This window comes from Thalassophryne amazonica, chromosome 23 (assembly GCF_902500255.1).
Source record: "Thalassophryne amazonica chromosome 23, fThaAma1.1, whole genome shotgun sequence".
NCBI classification, from domain to species: domain Eukaryota; kingdom Metazoa; phylum Chordata; class Actinopteri; order Batrachoidiformes; family Batrachoididae; genus Thalassophryne; species Thalassophryne amazonica.
Genome location: NC_047125.1, coordinates 5,685,516 through 5,705,936, shown reverse-complemented (window position 1 = coordinate 5,705,936; position 20,421 = coordinate 5,685,516). Strand labels below are relative to the sequence as shown.

The 20,421-nt window shown below is 41.0% G+C and overlaps 2 protein-coding genes across 2 annotated transcripts in view; both read right to left on the bottom strand.

Moving 5' to 3' along the window:
- eml3 (EMAP like 3) overlaps positions 1–10,516 on the bottom strand; it is an 85,200-nt gene extending 74,684 nt beyond the window's left edge. Inside the window, 1 exon segment of the mRNA XM_034164408.1 lies at positions 10,418–10,516. Within this exon segment, the coding sequence (XP_034020299.1) occupies positions 10,418–10,442 (25 nt within the window). The 5' untranslated portion in view covers positions 10,443–10,516.
- The window catches only part of LOC117504818, a 3,434,143-nt gene that overhangs the window by 203,587 nt on the left and 3,210,135 nt on the right, over positions 1–20,421 (bottom strand). The gene's annotated exons all lie outside the window — the stretch shown is intronic.

The window sequence follows — 20,421 nt, the reverse complement described above, 5'->3', positions numbered from 1 at the left end:
TGTACTTGGATTCTGTTTACAGCTGTTCAAATTCTATAAAATAGATCTTTAATTTAGACAAGCATCAGTATCTGTCCATCTTAGTGTACAAAGTCGATTCACAGCGTCTGCCCACTCATTTGTTCTCTGTAACTCAAATGACAAACGCCACCCACAGCAGACGCTGTTCTTTTCCACACAGCCGCTTCGCTACTTTTATTTCCCTCATTCGAGTTTGATGCCTCCTTGCCACCCGGCATCCTGTACTTCCCACGCTGCATGAGACGGTGACCTCAAAGCCCAAAGGGCTGCAACAGCAAAGTGGATTCACTGTGCAGGGCTGCTTTCCAAAACAGGCAACTGCACGGCAGGAAGGAAGAAAATGTCGAACAAAAACCAGATGCTTGAACTTCAGCTAAGATCTCAGTCAGGCAAAATACTACCGACAACCTGACAAACATGGTACAGTGTTAAGACTGAACATAATTTAATTTGACCTCAGCAAACCCCAAAATGTGCACAGTGTCATCACAACACTACAGTTTTGAACGTAATACCAATACCACCAAAGATTAGAACAATACAAGGGTCAAGAAAAAGCATTATTTTTAAGTTTTGCAAGTTTCCAACTTGGGATTTCAGAATTTTCTTGAATGCAGCATTAGTGTGAAGCTGTTAGCAGACCTGGAAGTCACGGCTTTGACACCAAACGATATTTAAATGAGACTGTCAATGTTGTCCACTCTAACTTTTTTCTTTGTCCAGCTTTCATTTTTATTACCAGTGTCACAGAGCACTGATTCTTCATCCGCTTCAAACCAGAAGGAGAGCAGTCGGAGTGGATTTTTTGTTTGTTTGTTTGTACTGTGTTTAGAATTTAGAGTGAGAGGAGGGCCTGTGTGCCTACCTGTCTACAGCGGCATTGTGTGAAGGCATATGTTCACTTGAGAAGTTTCTGTGTAGGCTCTCAGTTGTCCAGGTGGTTCCATAGTAGAGAAGCTTAATCTTCGACTGGACTGGGTTGCTTGACATGAGGACTTTTGCTTCAAATCACAGAAGCTACCTCAGCTAAAATTCTTGCTCTTGTAGTCTGATTTCTGTCTTGACCTCTTGTAGAGAAGAATAAACCAGAACCCATGATGGTCCCTGGACAAGGTGCAGAAGTCCCAGAAAACAAGAAGACCAGACAGACAGGAGACGGAGACAATAGAAGAGAAGCGTCTCTCCCTTATGTAGCAGGAGTAGGGGAAAACTACAGAGGATCTTCAGACAGCAACAAAATCCCAGTTTACATTTAAACTGGTTAACACCTTGAGACAGAAATTAGTTCACCCTAAGGACAGGATCCCTAGTTACAAACAGAGCAATGTAGTGTATTACCGTATTTTCCGGACTATAAGTCGCACCAGCCACTTTATCCATTATAAAGAAATAAAACCATAAATAAGTCGCACCGGAGTATAAGTCGCACCAGCCACTTGATCCATTATAAAGAAAAATAAACCATAAATAAGGTCCACTGGACTATAAGTCCCATGGACATACAGGTATGTTAACATGAAAAGTTCAGATGATAATATTGTGACGGCTACCGTTTTTCGGATGCATATTTCACCAGTCGCAACTTGTAATCTGCAGAGTATGATTTTCTTTTTGGTGGCATTTTTTTCGGGCCTTCTCCGTGTTCTTGTTATGTTATCAGTAAGGTTTAAAAATTTTATTTTTCTATGGTAGTCAGAAGTCGCGAGGAACAGTCACACAAGCCTCGAGTGCCCTCTCGTGAGCTGCATTTTACCTACGGATTGTTTGTATTTGTGCGGACCACATTGCGAGCCGAACCATGCAGCGCCTACTCTGCGCAGCTCATGACCTCCCAGCGTGTCGATCCAGCTCCTTCCAAGTGCAGACGCTATCCTCCGCCGTCGCTCAGTGCTCTCATGCAGCTCTCAGCGTCAACTCTGCTCACACTGATATCCAAGGGTTGAAGCTGTCTTGTTAGCCGTCCCGGAATAAACACCATGTTCGTCTGCTTCAAACGCTTTTCACAATCATTGACCGCAGCATCCTTCCAAGTGCACATGCTAATCCTCCACCGTCGCTCACCGGTGCTCCCACGCAGCTCTCAGCGTCAACTTAAACACTCTGCTCACATTGATATCCAAGGGTTGAAGCTGTTCTGTTCGCCATGACCGGAATAACAGCAAGCACCGTTGTCGTCAGCTTCACACGCTGTGGGTGAGGTGAGGAATACGCATCCAAAGTTCTGTTCTCTGATTGGTTATCGTGACCAGCGTGAACTATAGGATGGCCGTCATACTACAGTGCCCATGATGCATGGCTTTCCTTTTCCGTGGCCATTTTAAAACATAGATCGACTCTGTCACGTAAAATTGTTTTGTTACAAGTAAATTAATTGAGAATCCTACCGGATATTTTTCATTTATGAAAGTCGCACCGGAGTATAGCTCGCACCCCCGGCCCAAAACATTAAAAAAGTGCAACTTATAGTCCGAAAATACAGTATATCAGATGTCAGGAAAACTGTAATGAACACTACAGGAGGTGACACTAAGCAACCTTTACACAAGAGGCTATACCAGCACCGCAGAGAGGTCACCAGTGGACCTCAGTCTGCAGTTCATCTCCACCTGAAAGACACAACCACACTATTGAGGACAAGGAAGTTAAAATCTTAGCCAGAGAGAAGAATGGTTTGAGAGAGGTGTCAAGGAGCATTCTTTGTAAAACAGTTGAAACCCAGCCTTACCAGGGGGCGGGTCTCCGACACGCTTTGTCCCCTGTTTTACAATGGGGGACTCAGGTTTAAAGCAGTTCGTCTTATGTTCATGGTAATGAATCATTCATGTCATCAGAGAGTCGCAAGGGAGCCATCAGGGGAGGCTTCCATCCCATCATTAGGAGAGTGCTAACTAGAGCACAATAGGTGCTAATTAGAGCTATTGTTTAGTCACTAGCCTATAGCAGTCGGCCTCTCGGTAGAGGGGTCTGGTTAGGTTAACAACTCCAGCTTTTGTTGGCTTCTGGTTTATTCTTCTCTACAAGAGTCAAGACAGAAGTCAGACTACCAGAGCAAGAATTTTAGCTGAGGAAGCTTCTGTGATTTGAAGCGAAACGTCCTCACGTCAAGCAACCCAGTCCAGTCAAAGATTCAAGCTTCTCTACTTCACTTGAGAAGGCAAAGATGACACTGCTGGGATCGATTCTGTTGCAAATGAGTATATGATTTGACAGTAATTTTCAGTATCAAAGAAAGTATACATTTTTTGCCATCCCTAATACAGACACTGTATGAAAATTAAGTCTTAAATGGGTCATATTATCTACTTTTGTGCAGCTGGCTACTGTAATACAGATCAGCACATTTTGGGTATTTTTGTCACCAAAAATACCCCAAAGACATCAAGATAATAGATTCTTTAAATATCAGGTTTCTAAGAAACATCTCTCTTTTTGTGCTCGTCACAGGGATCTCCAATTCCTCAAACAGAACAGCATTACGAAGAGTCATTCATCAATAGCTGATATAACCACATTGGCAAGGAATTACTTTGGGAAACCTTTGCCATGTACCACAATATGGAGTTGCATTCACAAATGCCATTTAAAAATTTTCAATGCAAAAAGAAGCCTTATGTAAACCTCATTTAGAAGCAGGGTAGACTTCTCTGGGCTCAGAGGCATCTGGGTTGGACCATCACAAAGTGGCAACATCTATTGTGGTCAGACAAATCAGTATTCAATTCCAGGTGCTACAGACCACAGACAAAAAAGGATCATCCAGACTGTTATCAGCAACAAGTTTAAAAAAAACAGCATCTGTCATGTTATGGGGATGAAACAATGCCCCTGGAAAAGGTCATTTACACTTCTGCAATGAAAGGATTAATGCAGAATTTTACAGCACGTTTGATGCCGTCTTAACAACAACCTTTCCAGGCACTTTTATGCATTTTTCAACTTGACAAGGCAAAAGCGCATTCTGCACACATTCCAAAGGCATAGCTGCAGAGGGGAGGGTATTGGTACTGGACTGGACTCTCTGTAGTCCTGGAAAAAATTTTAAATGAAAAATGCAACAAAAACAACCCCATACTATTGCACACCTTAAGATGTCTTTGCAGAAGCAATTAAATCAAATTATTGTGAAATGTTTCATCACTTGGCATCCTCAACACCAAACAATCTGGCAACATTACAAAGCTGGACTCTCCATAGTCCTGGAAAAAAATTTTAAATGAAAAAAATCACAAAAACAACCCCACACTGTTGCACACCTTAAGATGTGTTTACAGAAGCAATTAAACCAAATTAACAAAATTGGCATCCTCACCACCAAGCAATCTGGCAACATTACAAAGCTGGACTCTCTGTAGTCCTGGAAATTTTTTTTTAATGAAAAAAGCAACAAAAACAACCCCATACTGTTGCATACCTTAAGATGTGTTTGCAGAAGCAATTAAACCAAATTAACCAAATTGGCATCCTCACCTCCAAACAATCTGGCAACATTAGAAAGCAGTTAATGGTTTATCATCCCAACTTCTTCGTTTTTTGGAATGTGCAGGCCTGAAATGTAGGAATGTAATAATAAGTTAAACAAAGTTGACTACACTAAAAAATGAAAAGGATGGATCTTAAAGAATGACGCATGCCGTACAAGACTGTATAAACAAGTCCCTACGGCTGCTTCCTTGTTCGCGGTCACCAACATGCAGATCCAAGGCGGATCTGCATGTTGATTTGGCACAAGTTTTACGGCAGATGCCCTTCCTGATGCTGGGTTTGAACCGGGAACCTTTTGGACTGGACCAAGCGCATTAAACCCTGCCTACAAGTCTCTGCATATAGATTTTGTAAAGTACTGGATAAGTTACAGCACTGAAAGAAATACCTGACAAATGCACTGGCGGCAGAAACTTCCCACGCTGGTGTCGAAGCTGGTTTGTCAGGTTTAGAAAAATAAAACGCTAAATGACAGTCCAAGTGAAGTAGCACCTTCATTTATTTTTTAAGAAAGGGGCACACTTTCTTGCCAGCCTCATTTTTTAAGCTGTAGTAAACTGTCAAGATCAGACAGACACAGCTTCATTTAACTTCTTGAGAACAGCGAGGCTGTGCGGTTGTAGGCCTGGCTGGATTCTAAGTGCAATATATCTAAAAATAAGTGTGGGAAAAGTCTGTGGGGATGACATCAAGTACCTGAAAGCTGACAGTGTTGGCAGCCGGTCAAAATGCAACCACAGATTTGCTGGTTCTAAGTGATCTGGGTTAAGCAAGAGCATGCACGCGCTGTGTGCAGGTAACAAAGAGTTTCTGCATGATGTTCAGAGAACAGATATGATTCCGCTGTTGCAGAGAGAAAGTGATCGGTAGAAACAGGAATGTGTTTGGCTGCAGTTCAGTCACACAGCATGCAACTGCAATAAAACACAGATGAGTTGAGGGACAAGCATCCTGTCTGGAAAACCAGACCAAGCAGGCCGAGCAGGGTCAGGAGGTCACTCCATGTGAAGGACCTTGATTCATTAGTCATTAAGAGGGTCAAAAGCAGACAGATGAAGTCAGACTCTGCAGATCTGACAGCTACAGGAAGATGCACGGGGACACGCCCACTGTAGGAAGTGGAACATGGTCAAAACCAGTTGCAGGAATCAGGCCTGTGAAACATCAACCTCAGGAACCACCAATTCCCAGCAACTAGCTGCTTGCTTTTTCACAAAGAATCAGGTGATAATCCACCCTAAGGCAAGCTAACCACAGACCAACAAACAACGAAAGAGGACGTACCAATCACAGCCACTGAAGGACAATTCTTTGGTAACGAAATCAAAACAGCAAAACCTGACCATTTTTACCTGAGGCTATCAAATATGATCATTGGGTATTGACAAGGCTTTGCGTCCGTCCGTGCTCAGCACAAGTCCAGTCCTATTACTATCAGATAAGGGTGTAACAGTACATGTATTTGTATTGAACCGTTTCAGTACGGGATGTTCGGTTTGGTACAGGGCTGTTCACAGGTGAGTTCGCATTGTGTATGTTTACATTCAGTGTTGCCAACTTAGCGACTTTCTCGCTAAATCTGGCGACTTTCCAAAACATCTTGATGACTTAATTTCTCAAAAGCGTCTTGCGACAAATCTAACAACTTTTCCTGGTGTTACCGGACACTTTTCTGATGTTTAGCGACTGAAAGTGAAAGTCTCTGTTGTCACCGAGCGGCAGCAGGTCTCTCCCTCCTCTGCAGCAGCCTGTAAAGCGCTGAGCGAAGGGATATCTACAATCCTCCTCACTCGGACTCGCTCAGCCTACTCACCTCTTTTGCTGCGCTGTGATTAAATAGTCCCCAGACTTTGAGAAGCCCTGGCCTTGAGAAGTTATTTTATTTTAATAAATGATGGCCAATTTTAATGGCAAAATTAATAAACCAAGAATCACATTTATTTGTGGTTCTAAATATTTTTGCCTCTCTCACAATGTTTTTATTTTCAAAACTTTATTTAAAAAGATATATTAACATTAAAAGAACAGTTAAGAGAAAGAGACAGAAAATAAAATAAATAGTAAAAAAAATAAAGGGATTCTTTATGCTATGAATCATGCAAATCTTTTTTTTTTTTTTTTTTGAGGGGTGGGATGACGGCCAATCAGAGTAGAGAGACACCATGACATCACTAGCTGGTCTCTCTCTGGTGCTCCATAACTGCTTCATTTATGTGTAAATATAACATGTTTCTCACATATTATGTAAAAACTAGTGAGAAATAAACACTTCTAAAATTGAAACGCTGTTTTTGTAACCTGATAAGACCTCTGCAAGTGATTTACAAGACATTTAGTGGACATTAGCATGGTGACATCATTGGGTGGTAGGTAGCTGCAAACTCTGTTTTGTTTGTGTGTAAATATAATGTCTTTGTCATTTATTATCTAAAAGCTACCAACAAATAAACACTTCTAAAACTGAAAACACTGTTTTTGTAACCTTATAACACCTCTGGAGTGATTTACAAGACATTTCACGGACATCAGTGTGCACGCTAACTTCCGCTCTTGTCAAACTCGCATATACACGCAGACGCATGCACTCCTGCAGATGCCATTAAAACTTAAATCTTGTTTTTGATTGATTGATAAAGGGGCTTTATTGAACATGTATAAATTGTACGTAAGACAACAGGATCTTAATAATTAATTAAACAGCTGCAAATTATAAAGAACACAATGCTCATATGGCCAAGGGTATTTTAGCATTTCATTGTATTTTAGATTACCATTAAAAATCTGCTCCAATTGTAGGTCTGTTGCCAGAATTTCTGATGCCTGTAAGACCTTCAAGACTCATCATAGGTGTCTTGGTGGCTTCCTTCACTTGTCTCATTAATTAAGATTTATCAGACTAACATTTTTTTCCATTTCACAATAACTGATGAACCTGTTCAGAATCAGAACCCTGTCAGGGCACCACGATGGCGCACGTAGCTTGTGTGGTTGATTCCCAGGTTGAGACCACTCATGCCCATTCTCCACGTAGCGTGAAGTGTGTCAGGGAGGACATACGGTGTTAAACGTGACAAAATCAACATATGGATCCACTAAGGCAACCTAAGCAAAACAGGAGAAGGCTAAAGAATAATGCATAATAGGTCATTTTAAAAATAATTAAACAAATTCACAACTGAAACAAGTACGCCCTGATATTTTGGAAGCTATTTTCACAGACAAATCCAGATAGGGTTACAAATAAAATTATTATTCTCATCAGACAATAAGACATTTCCTGTGAGTTCATCTATTGTGGGGAAAAAAAAATTGAGGTTATAACTCAGAACATTTTGCTCCTTTTCTTGATTTTTAATTTTTTTTTTTATTATTCACCGATACTGTTCATATTGCAATTTAATGCAATTAAGCATTTATTTTAAAATATTGTACAAAACATTGGACACCTTGTTTACATTCAGAACCAGACAAATGTACCTTATTTTCATTACAAATTAAGTTATATTTAAAATTAAAAACCAAAAGTAGTGTTTGTCTTTTTTGTTGTTGATCTAATATCAATTAGATCAATTTTCATGTTGTATTTTGACTCCAAACTTGTACTATCTGCTGTGAAGACACACGCTAACTAATATTAGCATGCTAGGAAAGGTGGGCAATATGACCCCTTTAAATAAAACTGCAATCACTGAGGCTGTTGGCAACAATCAACACAACTTTGCAGAGTGGAAAAGTGTCTCATTGCTGTACAACCTAAAACCTTCTCATGATAAATTAAACATTATTTCCTCAATTCCACTAAAATCAGTTTAGGTTAGAAACAACAAATTCAATACTGGAATCTTTGGCACCACATCCATCACATCATGTGATTGACAGTTCAGTGTCTGTTGTTAGCAGCTCAGTACGACAGATTTCCTCAGTTAAGCAGAACATGGACACTCCAGATCCCTCCAGCACCAAGCCACAGTGGCGCGAGCATCACCAACGTGATGTTTACTGTTCCCCGGGGGCCTGCCGTCCCACCGCTTCACAAGGACAAGTAAACACATCATCAGCACATGAGGTGGGACGTGCATGAAGGCAGCACTGTGCAGCGGCTTCAAGGTCCTTCAACACCAGGACTGGGACTTCGGTTCAGGTCAGGTCCCTGTATTTACGTTAGGCTGACCTCCCCTGCAGCTCTGCCGACTGTCAGCACGTCTTCGTCTGCAGAGTGGAAAGCGTGGGTGCACGTGTAGGATGTGCAGCACCGTTTCACGCTCCAGTTTAACAGCCACAAATTGAAGCTCGTGCTTCTGTTTCATTTGGACGACGATCACAGAACTGTTGCTTTGAAAACGATCAGCTTTACTGACTGATGGGTGTTCAGGTTTATGGTTTCTCTCTGAAGCATTTTTACGTTCACGTGTGAGAAAACATGTTTTGGAACGTTAACCCTTTCATTTATTCAATCGTCTGCAGTCTGACACCTGAAGTAAAACAAAAATGTCTTAAAAGATAGCAGCCATCACATCTGATTTTACTTCTTAAATGGAAACAGCCCTAAAAGCAGATCAACACAGTTTTGAAGTGAATTAGTGAAACCAAACCGTTAGCTAAGTTACTTAACTCAATCGCTGCTCCAGGGTCCAGTTTCATAAAGTGGTCTAATCTTTCAATCTACTAAAACATACTCCGTCTCATGACCGTTTCACATTAATGACTAAACTTGTACATTAGCCGTCTTATGTTAGTTGACGGTTTTCACTAGCATAACGGCCTCACCTTTGGAGCCATACACTCAGCTATGACAAAACAAATTTTATATAAGCCGAGATAGCTGGTATTTATGTCAGGTGGCAGCACTTCTTGTGTCCTTAAAGGAGTATTATAGCGCAATATAGTTTTATGGCCTTATGTGATTCGGTGGGCTATTGAGGTATGTATTTCATGAAATCAACCCATTTTGTGATTATTTACCCCATTTCGTAATTATTGGTCCCCATTTTGCTCCATTTCATACTTTAATATAACAGTTTCCTTTGTAAAATAGTCAATAAATAAATAAATACAATTTGAGAAATCATCCAGCAACCAAAAACTGGTAAAAATGAGAAGCGGTACTCATGATTCAGAATAAATTAAGAACAGTGCCACCTATAGGACAGTAGCATCTGACTGTGAATGCTAATTATTGTGTTCTATTTGTTGTTTCTTACATTTATGAATTAACAACATGTATGCAGCAACCAGCTGAAATTTAGTTTAAAATTTTACTCTCAGTAAATTATATGGAGAGTTTTGCTTTCCGTAGACGGCAATTAATGTATAGCTACGGAAAGCAATGCCTTCCGCTGTGACCATATATAGTATTTATTATTATATATAATACATATATTATTATATATAAAATATTTATTATTATATATAATACAGTATTATTGTATTCATATATATTTATTACTTGTTATATTATTATATTATACATATTTCTGTAATGGTTTCACTGCATTTAACGGCTGTGGAATCACTTTTTTTTTTTTTATGTTTCCTACAACTGTCAGCCCACCATGATAAACCTCTGGTGCCGCCACTGCTGAGCCAGTGCTCAGAAAATCATTTAGTATACTTTCATCACTTTAAAAATATAGAATCCAGAGAAGCTGAAAGGGATTAGTGCACAAGTATTGTTAGTACATCAAGTATTTGACTCCAGCACACGCATAGATATACAAAGCTGCTGTCAGCTTGTTTTTCTGCATCACAATCTGACACACACTGAACAACTTATTCGATCATCGACAAACAACTTTGCTTGTTGAATTTCGTTCAGGACGACTTCAAGCTGAAAATGTGTCAAACTGTTCGCGCCACAGGAAGCGACAGTGTTTTCCGACAGACTTAAAATGTCAGTAAAAGTTAGTTTGCTCACCTAAACTGTTTGTAGAAGAGTCCATCCTCCGCCGTGTGCTGATATAAACTTAATACGGAGAAGCTAAAACGTGCGTCTTCTACATGCTGAGCACAAATCACACGCTTCCGTCAAGTTACACTAGCTTGGCAATAAGAAAACAGGAAACAGACTTCCATCAAAATAAAAGCACCGCCGCTCATGTCAAAATAGAAAAATAAATAAAAAAATAATATTTAAAGTGACACAATTCAACATAAATTATATAATTATAATTATGATTGCACATTATTTTGAGGAAAATTCTACATATATGTTATTTACTTTGTGGAGTACTCATTGAATCCAAGCACAAATACCGGCACTGTTTCTTTTACAACTTATACTGATATTGATATGAACCACAGCAACGTACATCCAGTCTCTGTAGTCACTTCGGCTGCTCCCTTGTTTGCACTCAGGGTCGCCACAGCAAATCCAGGTGGATCTGCATGTTGAATCGGCACAGGTTTTACCGCCGGATGCCCTTCCTGACGCAACTCACATTACATGGAGAAATGCGGCAGGGGTGGGATTTGAACCCGAGCCTGACCAAAATATGAGATGTGTTCGTATTCTCAGCACTGCATCAGACCTGTTCCCAATGGGTGATGGACTCCACCAGGTCTGCCCCTTGTCACCAATGCTGTTCGTGATGTTCATGAATGGGATTTTAAGGTGCAGTCAAGGACCAGGAAGTGTCCAATTTGGTGACCTTAGAGCTGCATCTCTGCTTTATGCAGATGATGTGGTTCTGTTGTCTTCATCAGACAGTGACTTCTGATGCGCAGTGAGCAGATTTGAGGCCAAGTGTAAATGCATTGGGATGACAATCAGCACCTCCAAATATGAGACCATGGTCCTCTGTTGGAAAAGGGTGGACTGTCCCATCTGGGTCAGTCAAGTGGAAGACTAATTATTTCAGGGTCTTGTTCATGAGTGAGCTAGACAAGAGAGACAGATGATATATGGTTTGGGGCGGCATCTGATGTTTCACAGACGTTGTACCAGACCATTGTGGTGAAGAAAGAGTTCAGCCAGAAGGCAAGACTCTTAATTTACCAGTTGAGTTATGCTCCTGTCCTCACCTATGGTCATGAACTTCGGGTAATGACTGACAGAATAAAGATGCGGATACAAGTGTTGGAAAATAGATACTGTCTGGAATCTGGCTTACACTTCTGGACAGACTGAGACGTTTGACTATCCGGGAAGGATTCAGAGTAGAGCCAGTGAGCCAGCCGAGGTGGCTCATGTTTTGAGGATGCTACCCCTGGTCATCTCTCTAGGGAGGTCTTCCAAGCACGGCCAACTGGGTGGAGGCCCTGGGGAATAGACAGAGAACTTTGACACTGCAATCTGGACCTAGATAAGTAGTAGAAAATGAATGAATGAAAAAGCCTGCTCTCTGCAGTATTCAGAGAATCTGCAGGATCCCACCAACTTTCTGGACATCACAACCAGCCTGTATGGAGTTACTGAGTGCACATTGTGGAACAGGAGCAGAATCTTAGAGGTTTTTAACTGAAAACTGGTGTTCCTCAGGGACATGTTCTGGCTCTTACTTGTTTTATGTTTACAAGGACTGAATATTGGGCAGCAAAAGATTCTGAAATTTTAACAATCAACTAATGGAGGATGACATATTCAAAAGTGCAGTTAAAATGGTCATAATTTCTATTTAAAATAAAACTATGAAGGCAGTTTTGAATTTTGAAATAACTGAGCCATAAAATAGTAAAGTACTGAAACAGTCAGAAAGAAAGTTGACAATTCTAATAAGATTAAAGTTTCTCTCCAGAGGAACATTTAGCATTACTAACAGTTATTTTGAGGCTCAATCAAAGACTCAAGAATCAAAGATGAGTTAGTAAAAGGTGTTTGAAGATCTTTTGTAAAATGACTCATAGAGGGTGAAAAGAACTTTGAGTAATTACAAAAGAGATCATGTGCGCTTAAAAGGTGTTGTTGCACAAATCCTTTGAAAATTTTACACAATGTGTTTTGTTTTTAAATTTTCTATATTAATATAAAGTCCATAAACAGACTGGGGTAAAAAAAAAAAAAATCAAAAAAGTTGATAGTGATCCATTATTAGTAATTTTTTACAAGTTATTAAATGTAACAATCATTTGAAAAACTTCAAAAATATGAAATGAGTTTCAAATGCAACATACCTTGGCAGGGTCCACTAGAGGGCAGCAAACGTGCTGCTCTTGGCCTCAAATCCTGACGTTTGAAGCCATAAAACGTTTTTCACTGATTTGATGTTATAATTATAATGTTAATTATTGTGACTTTAAGTGGCACACTTTATAAGAGTCAGATCTTTAGAAAGATAACAAGATATAAAGTTATGAAAGAAAAAAATGTACAACTTAAAATGTGGCTAATAATAAATATAATGTAACAGGATTATTTCAGATATACAATTTGAACACATACAAACTCCATTCTTAAATCGTATAAAACACTTTCTACTCTTAAAAATAAATGCAAAACACAAAAGATAAGATTTCTGAACATCTTTGTGCGCTGTTCATCACTAGTAAAAGGTCAAGTTGGAAAAAATGAGTCTCAAATGAGTGATTCATGTTTATTGATAATGATATTCATACATAATTAAAAAAAAGTTGTTTGTTCTTACATGGAGGTTAACAGTGAATTGTTTTAACTTAATTCACGTCAAAGATTTAATTCCGTAAAGTGGTTCAAAACAAAATGCACTTCAAATGAAAATTCAGTTTAACAATAATGTGTTAGCCATCAAAAAGCAAAATAAAGTATTTGTGCTGGTCTTATCAGCCTATTTTACAAACAAACTATAAATGTGTCAATAACTGTACACAACAATTCATCTTTCTGTTTGATTACATTTATAAAGATGATCAAATTCCACTTAAAGGTTTTAGATTGTATGATACACAGTAAACTTCCAAAAGTATTGGAACTCTTGGTATTTCAAAAATTTTAATTTGTTTATGCCATTTCAAATAGAAAAGAAAATATATAACTAGGCTGGCAAGCAGTCATATACAGGCCCTCGTTCCACCGCAACCGCCTACCCAAGCCAGTGGGTGCCCTTGTGACCACATGTGGGCATGTGCATTCAGGGTAACCACTCATCACACAGTTAAAATTTTAAACAAATCACACAATGCATCAAGGAGTTATGACATGTTGATTGTTCATGCCACTAGGGGGGCGCTCAGTGTACAAACAGAGGGGCTGGTGTGTTCAGGGGCCAACCGTCATCATACATGTGAAGTTTCAAGTCAATCAGGCAAAGCATGAAGGAGTTATCATGACTTGATGTTCTACGGCAAAGGGTCAAAATGGCGGCACCATAGCGGCCACACCCTTCAACATAGAGAAAAGCTTTCGATAACTTTTGTTCAGTATCATCTTTGGATGCTGTCAAAGAAATTTGAAGTGCATTGGACAAAATTCCTAGGAGGAGTTCGTTCAAATACACATGTGGAAATCATGCCAAAATGAGAAGAAAATTCAAAATGGCTGACTTCCTTTTGGAGTAGACTCATGGTGCAAGACGTTTTTGTACGTCTATGAAAGGTACACGTGTACCAATTTTCATCTCCCTACTCCAAAAAAAAAAACCCTATGTGGAGGGGTTTTTGAAAGATTTCAAGGGGGCGCTATTGAGACATTTTGCCCCGCCCATGGGCGACGCCCCTATGAATTGTAAGAGGTTGTCATGCTCGACCTGTGTATCAATTTCATGATGATGTGACAAAATTAAAACCGTCAAAATGAAAGAACGTAATTTCATGGGCGAATGGGCAATATTCGTCACGCCGCCACAACGGACGCCGTTACTCGTAACTTCACGGCGTTCATCGCCTACGTTCACCAATTTGTTTCTGCATGTTTTAGAAGTGGAATGAAGTTGATTGGGTTAAGTATGTGACATCAGGACCTCTTAAAGTAAAAATAGGATATTTCCCGCCACCACCGGGGGGGCGCTATGGCGCAGGTGGGAACTTAAGATATGTAGACATTCAGGGGCGGAGCCCTCATCATGTCCAGCAAGTTTGAAGGCTCTACGATGATGTATGTGGGCGTGACAGTCATTCGAAGTGAAATGGCGTGCTCCGATAAGCTCGCCAAAGTTTGGCGACCCCTAGCAGCCACACCTTTTGACTTAATTAGAATCTTTTGATACTTTTGATCACCATTGTGTTGTGATGATTTTGACCAAATTTGAAGACGATCGGATAAAAATCCCTAGGACGAGTTCGTTCAAATGTAAGTAGTGGAAATGGCCAAAAATGGCAAAAATTTGCTCAAATCGAAACTTAAAATCAAAATGGCCGACTTCCTGTCGATATTTCACCATGACAGTAAGAGACTTTTTCATGCGTCCTGGCATGGTAAATATGTGTACCGTATTTCATGAGGCTACGGACGAAAAAAAGCCCAATGCGGAGGGGTTTTTGAAAATTTCTCGGGGGCGCTATTTCGCGATTTTTCTGCGACCATGTGCGACGCCCCCAAAATATCGAATTTCGGATCCGGCCGGATGACTTTGGCAAGTTTGGTGAGTTTTTGAGCATGGGAAGAGGCCGAAAATTTCGATTTCAGAGTGAGAATAATAATATAATAATAAACAGCGCAATTACAATAGGGTCCTCGTAGGACGTTGCCTACTCTGCCCGAATAATAAATTTTTAAAAAACTTCAAAAATTATCTTCCTTAAACTCAAACTGAAAGCAAATCTCTACAACTTGATATAATTAATTAAAAATATAAAAGCCAAGATGATGGATTGTATAAGTATTGGAATGCTGATGGAACACATGATGAAGTGGTGTAGAGGGGATTTTGTAAAAAGAATACCTAAAAGTTCAGCTACAATTTGCCAGAAGGTACATCTGAGATGCAAGCCTAGATCTGATGTTTTGGTGAAAGAAAATCCTCCTCTACACAACTTCATCATGAAGCTGTATAACTGGGGATACAAATGCAAAGCATGCACTGTGCACAATTTCTCCAGTCACAGCCACAAGCCTATAACTTCTTCTGATTTCTATGGGTGTCTTGGTGCTTTCCTCACTCTTCTCCTTCTTGCACAGTCACTCAGTTTTTGAGAACTGTCTACTCCACACAGATTTACCATAAAGTGCCATACTGTTTGTATGTCTTCATAATTTGTGTAAGTAAGTCAAGACTCTTTGGGCACCATCACCTAATTGTGGTGGAGAGGTTTGTGTGCTCCTATAAACTTGAGAGCTGTGTTATCTTGAGCCTTTGTGCTCCTAGTAGGGTCTCCCATGGCAAATTGGTCTCAGGCAAGGGGCCAGACAAAGTATGGTTCACAATGACCCGAAGAAAAAAACAAGGGAGAGGAAACATGAACCTGCCCGGAGGAATCCCGGGGTCACCAACTGGAGGCAGGCCTGGCTGGAGGGCCTGTCAGCAATGCCTGGGACTGACAGTTGTTTGTGCGTATGCACCAAACAGTAGTTTGGCATAGTCCCTGAATGGAGTCCTGTATAGGGCTCCAGTGGGGGACTCCATTGTTCGGCTGGGGGTCTTCAACAGACATGTGGGCAATGACAGAGACACTTGGAGAGGTGTGATTGGGAGGACGGCCTCCCAGATGTAAAGCTGGGTGGTCGTTTGTTATTGGACTTCTGTGCAAGTCACAGACTGTCCATAACAAACACCATGTTCGATCATAAAGATGCTCATATGTGTACATGGTACCAGAGCACCTTAGCCGAAGATTGATGATCAATTTTGTGATCATATCATCTGAGCTGAGGCCGCACGTTCTTGACACTCGGGTGAACAGAGGGGCAGAGCTGTCAACTGATCAACATCTGGTGGTGAGTTGGATCAGAGGGTGGGGGACAACTTTGGACAGACCTGGTTAGCCCAAATGGATAGTGCAGGTGAACTGGGAATGTCTGGAGGAGCCCACTGTCTGACAGATCTTCAACTTACACCTTCTGTGGAGGTTTTCCTGGCATCCCTGTGAAGGTTTGGAGCATTGAATCAGAATGGGTAATGTTCCAAGCTTCCATTGCTGGAAGCTGCAGCAGGGATCTGTGGCCTGAAGGTCTTAGGCGCCTTATGGGGCGGTGACCCTCGAGCACCGTGGTGGACACCGGTGGCCAGGGAAGCCATCCGACTAAAGGAGGAGTCTTTCCGGGATATGTTATCTTGGAGGACTTCAGAAGCAGTTTCAAGGTATCGATGGACCCGAAGGGCAGCAGCCTCTGGTGTGAGGGAGGCAAAACTGTGGATGTGGGAGGAGTTTGGAGCAACCACGGAGAAGGACTTTCTGTCAGCACTAAGGTGCTTCTGGCGAACCGTGAGGCACATCAGTTGAGGAAAACAGGAAACCATCCAAGCTGTCGAGCTGTAAGGATGGGACTCTGTTGACCTCAACTGAGGAGGTAATCAAACGCTGGAAGGAACACTTTGAGGAACTCCTGCATCAGATTAGAGCGCCCTCTGGCAAAGCTGGAAGCTAAAGGGGGATCATCAGCAATGTCCCTGGTGGAGGTCACTGGTGAAGGCTGTGAGTGTGGAGGGACTGTCTTGGATGGGACGTCGCTTCTACATTGGGTGGAGCTCTGGGACAGTGCCTAAGGAGTGGAAAAACGGGGTGGTGGTCCTGATATTTAATAAAGGGGACCAGAAAGTATGTGCCAATTACAGGGGCATCACACTGCTCAGCCTCGCAGGTAAAGTCTAGTCCGGGGTTTTGGAATGGAGGGTTCTGCTGATAGTCAAACCTCAGATTAAAGAGGAACAATGCAGGTTCCATCCTGGTCATGGAACAACCAACCAGCTCTTCACTCTCACAAGGATTCTGGAGGGGGCCTGGGAGTATGCCCATCCAGTCTTCAATAGTTTTGCAGACTTGGAGAAGGCGTATGATCAGGTACCCCGGGAGATACTGTGGGAGTTGCTTCGGAAGTATGGAGTGAGGGGGGCCCTTATCAGGGCCATCTAATCTCTGTATTCACAAAGTGAGAGTTGTGCTCGGCACTTTATCCGACATTTTTCCGGTAGGGGTTGAACTCTGTCAGGGCTGTGTCTTGTTATCAATCCTGTTTGTGATATTCATGCACAGCATTGTGAATTTCTCCACTGCGAGATCAATAAAGTCTTATCTTATATCGAGGTGTAGTCAGGGGGGAAGAGGGTCTTCAGTTTGGTGGTCTCAGAGTCTCATCACTGCTTTTTGCAGATGATGGGGTCCTGTTGGCTTCATCAGCCTGTGACTTCCAACACTCATTGAATCGGTTTGCAGCCGAGTGTGTAGCGGCTAGGATGAAGATCAACACCTCTAAATCTGAGGCCATGGATCTCAGCAGGAAACCAATGGATTGCCTACTCTGGGTAGGGAATGAGGTCTTGCCCCAAGTGAAGGAGTTAAAGTACCTCGAGTTCTTGTAAACGAGTGAGGGGACAATGGGGTGTGAGACTGGCCAGAGAATTGGCACAGCCGGGGTGGTATTGCATTCACGCTACCGTACTGTTGTGATGAAAAGGGAGCTGAGCCAAAAGGCAAAGCTCTTGATCTACTGGTCAATCTTTGTTCCTACTCTCACCTATTGCACACTTTTTAAACTCAAAGTATTCATGATTGTAAGTCTATCTGCACACATGCGCTAGTAATTAGTGGTCTCTGATGTATTTTATTGCTAAATATTCCTCTCCCTGAGCGAGTTAAGAGGTGCATTTCTGGAAAATGTCTTACTCTGCAACTCTCAGCATTTCTCAGCCTGTGACATACATTTTAGAATGAACAGAAACATTCCAATTGCCGAAAGACAGAGTGAAACAAATGCTGTTATGTCCAATAACGAAGCTTCTGATTTTCATTTGAAAGTGATGGCTCGGATTACAAAGGAGAACGACACACTTCACCCCAAAACTCCTAACTTTTTCAGAGTCTGTCGGATTTTGGAACCTAATATGCTGTTTTTCACAGACTGCCTGGACACGCAGATGTATTTCTTACATTGAAAAATGCCAGAATACATTATTTTCAGGCAAAAATAGACTTTCTATCTAACATGCCACAGTTGTGACAGAACTTGAGCTTAAGGCAGAGCTGCTGTTGGACATTATTCTCTGGCCGGTCCGTACCTGAGGACTTATAGTGGACCTGCATTGTTCTCCGATTGGCGAAAGCGCGTGTGATGGGGCTTTGCTGAAGATGTGGACTTTACATTTGAATGGACTGCATTTATATTGCACTTTCCATCTGTATCAGACACTCAAAGCGCTTTACAATTATGCCTCACATTCACCCATTCACACCGATGTCAGGGTGCTGCCATGCATGTGCTCACTACACACCGGGAGCAACTTGGGCCCTTAGTGATTTCCGGTCAGGCTGCAGTTTGAACACAGGATCCTGTGGTCTCAAGCCCAACACAACCACTAGACCATCACCTCCCAAATTCCTTGGGGAGGTGATGGTGTAGTGGTCTAGTGGAGGTGATTGGGGAGGAACATTTGGAAAGGTTTACAACTGGGTGAGTGGCATTTTCAGTTTTTTCCTGTTTTGTAGTGTTCTCGATCAAATCTCAAGTTCTGCAACGTTTCTCCATGACAGCTTACTGGACTGTTGGTCTGGATGAGCTAACATAAATATGTAATTACAAATTCAACAATTCTTTTAATGAATTATTTAAATTTGGCCTCAGGTCACTTCATTTGTATCTATCAATATGAATTTGAATTTTTGGGACCTGCCATCTTTCATGTTTATTAAAGTGAAACAGTTAACATTACTGTGTAATTCATAAATAATGTGATAATGAGGAACAGATGTTAAATGTAAATGTTTGTTGTGCAGGGTTGGAGTACTCTGTTTGTGTGCTGATGAATAAATTTGTAACACAATAACATTCAGGAATCAGTGATCATTATTTGTAAATATTTGTTTATGTTGTGTATTTGTTTGTTCATGCAACACGTGATAAACTGCTGCAAGACAGACTGTCATAATGCAAATATGGGACGGGTTTGTAATTCTTTTTTGGACACAGGAGGACAGAAAATTTGCTTTGTGTAATTGAGCATAATAAAAACATCACAGAAACTTCGTTGGATTTTTAATATGTAAATTTTGGAGCCACAGATCAACCAATGGGCTGTGACCTCAGCATCACATCTGAACAGTCATTTGATTGAGGTTTTAAAATGTTTGTTCATGCAGGATGTTTAATCATCTGGCACTCAGATTGCTTGCTTTCACGTCACTTTAACATCATTTTGAAGGCAGGAGAACAAAAAAATATTTGCATCATGTAATTGAGCGTAAGATGTTTTGTGGAAACTTTTCAAAATGCGGCCCCATATGTTTGGAGCAGAAAGGAGCGACCAGACGGAGGAGGAGTACGATCACAAACTGCTGAGGTTGGTGATTCCATTATATTTACATTAAATCATTTTAACACACTAGACAGAAACATGGAGATGATTTTTCAAGAAAGATCTTTGAACTTTACTTCTAGTTTTGAACTTCATGCTGTTGATATGTGGTGTTTTTGGGGCATGACATACTACTGTCAGATTGATTTTATGTTTACATGGTTGTTTTTTGCACTCAGTGATTTAGTCTTTAAATATGAAATAAAATTTAATTTTCTAACAGTTCCTGTTGCCTCCTGTTGCCTGTTGTGCAAGAGATTGATGTGCTTTTTCTTATGGTGGGGGTTGATATTTGTGCAGAAGACAAAATCGGCAAAATCACCAGTTTAGACATACTATGAAATAAGCTAAGAAGACAAAGGCGAACTGAATTATAACCTTTGTGCTACAGAATTGTGAAGAAGGGAATGAAAAGCAGCTTGAAATCATCCTTAATGCTTCCTTAACGCATAATACGAAGTTTGGCGAAAAAGCAGGAATCGACCAAAAAACAGCGACAAAAAACTAATTGAGCAACCACCTGCTGTCGGGATGGACACACAGTCGGATAGGTATAAACGATACC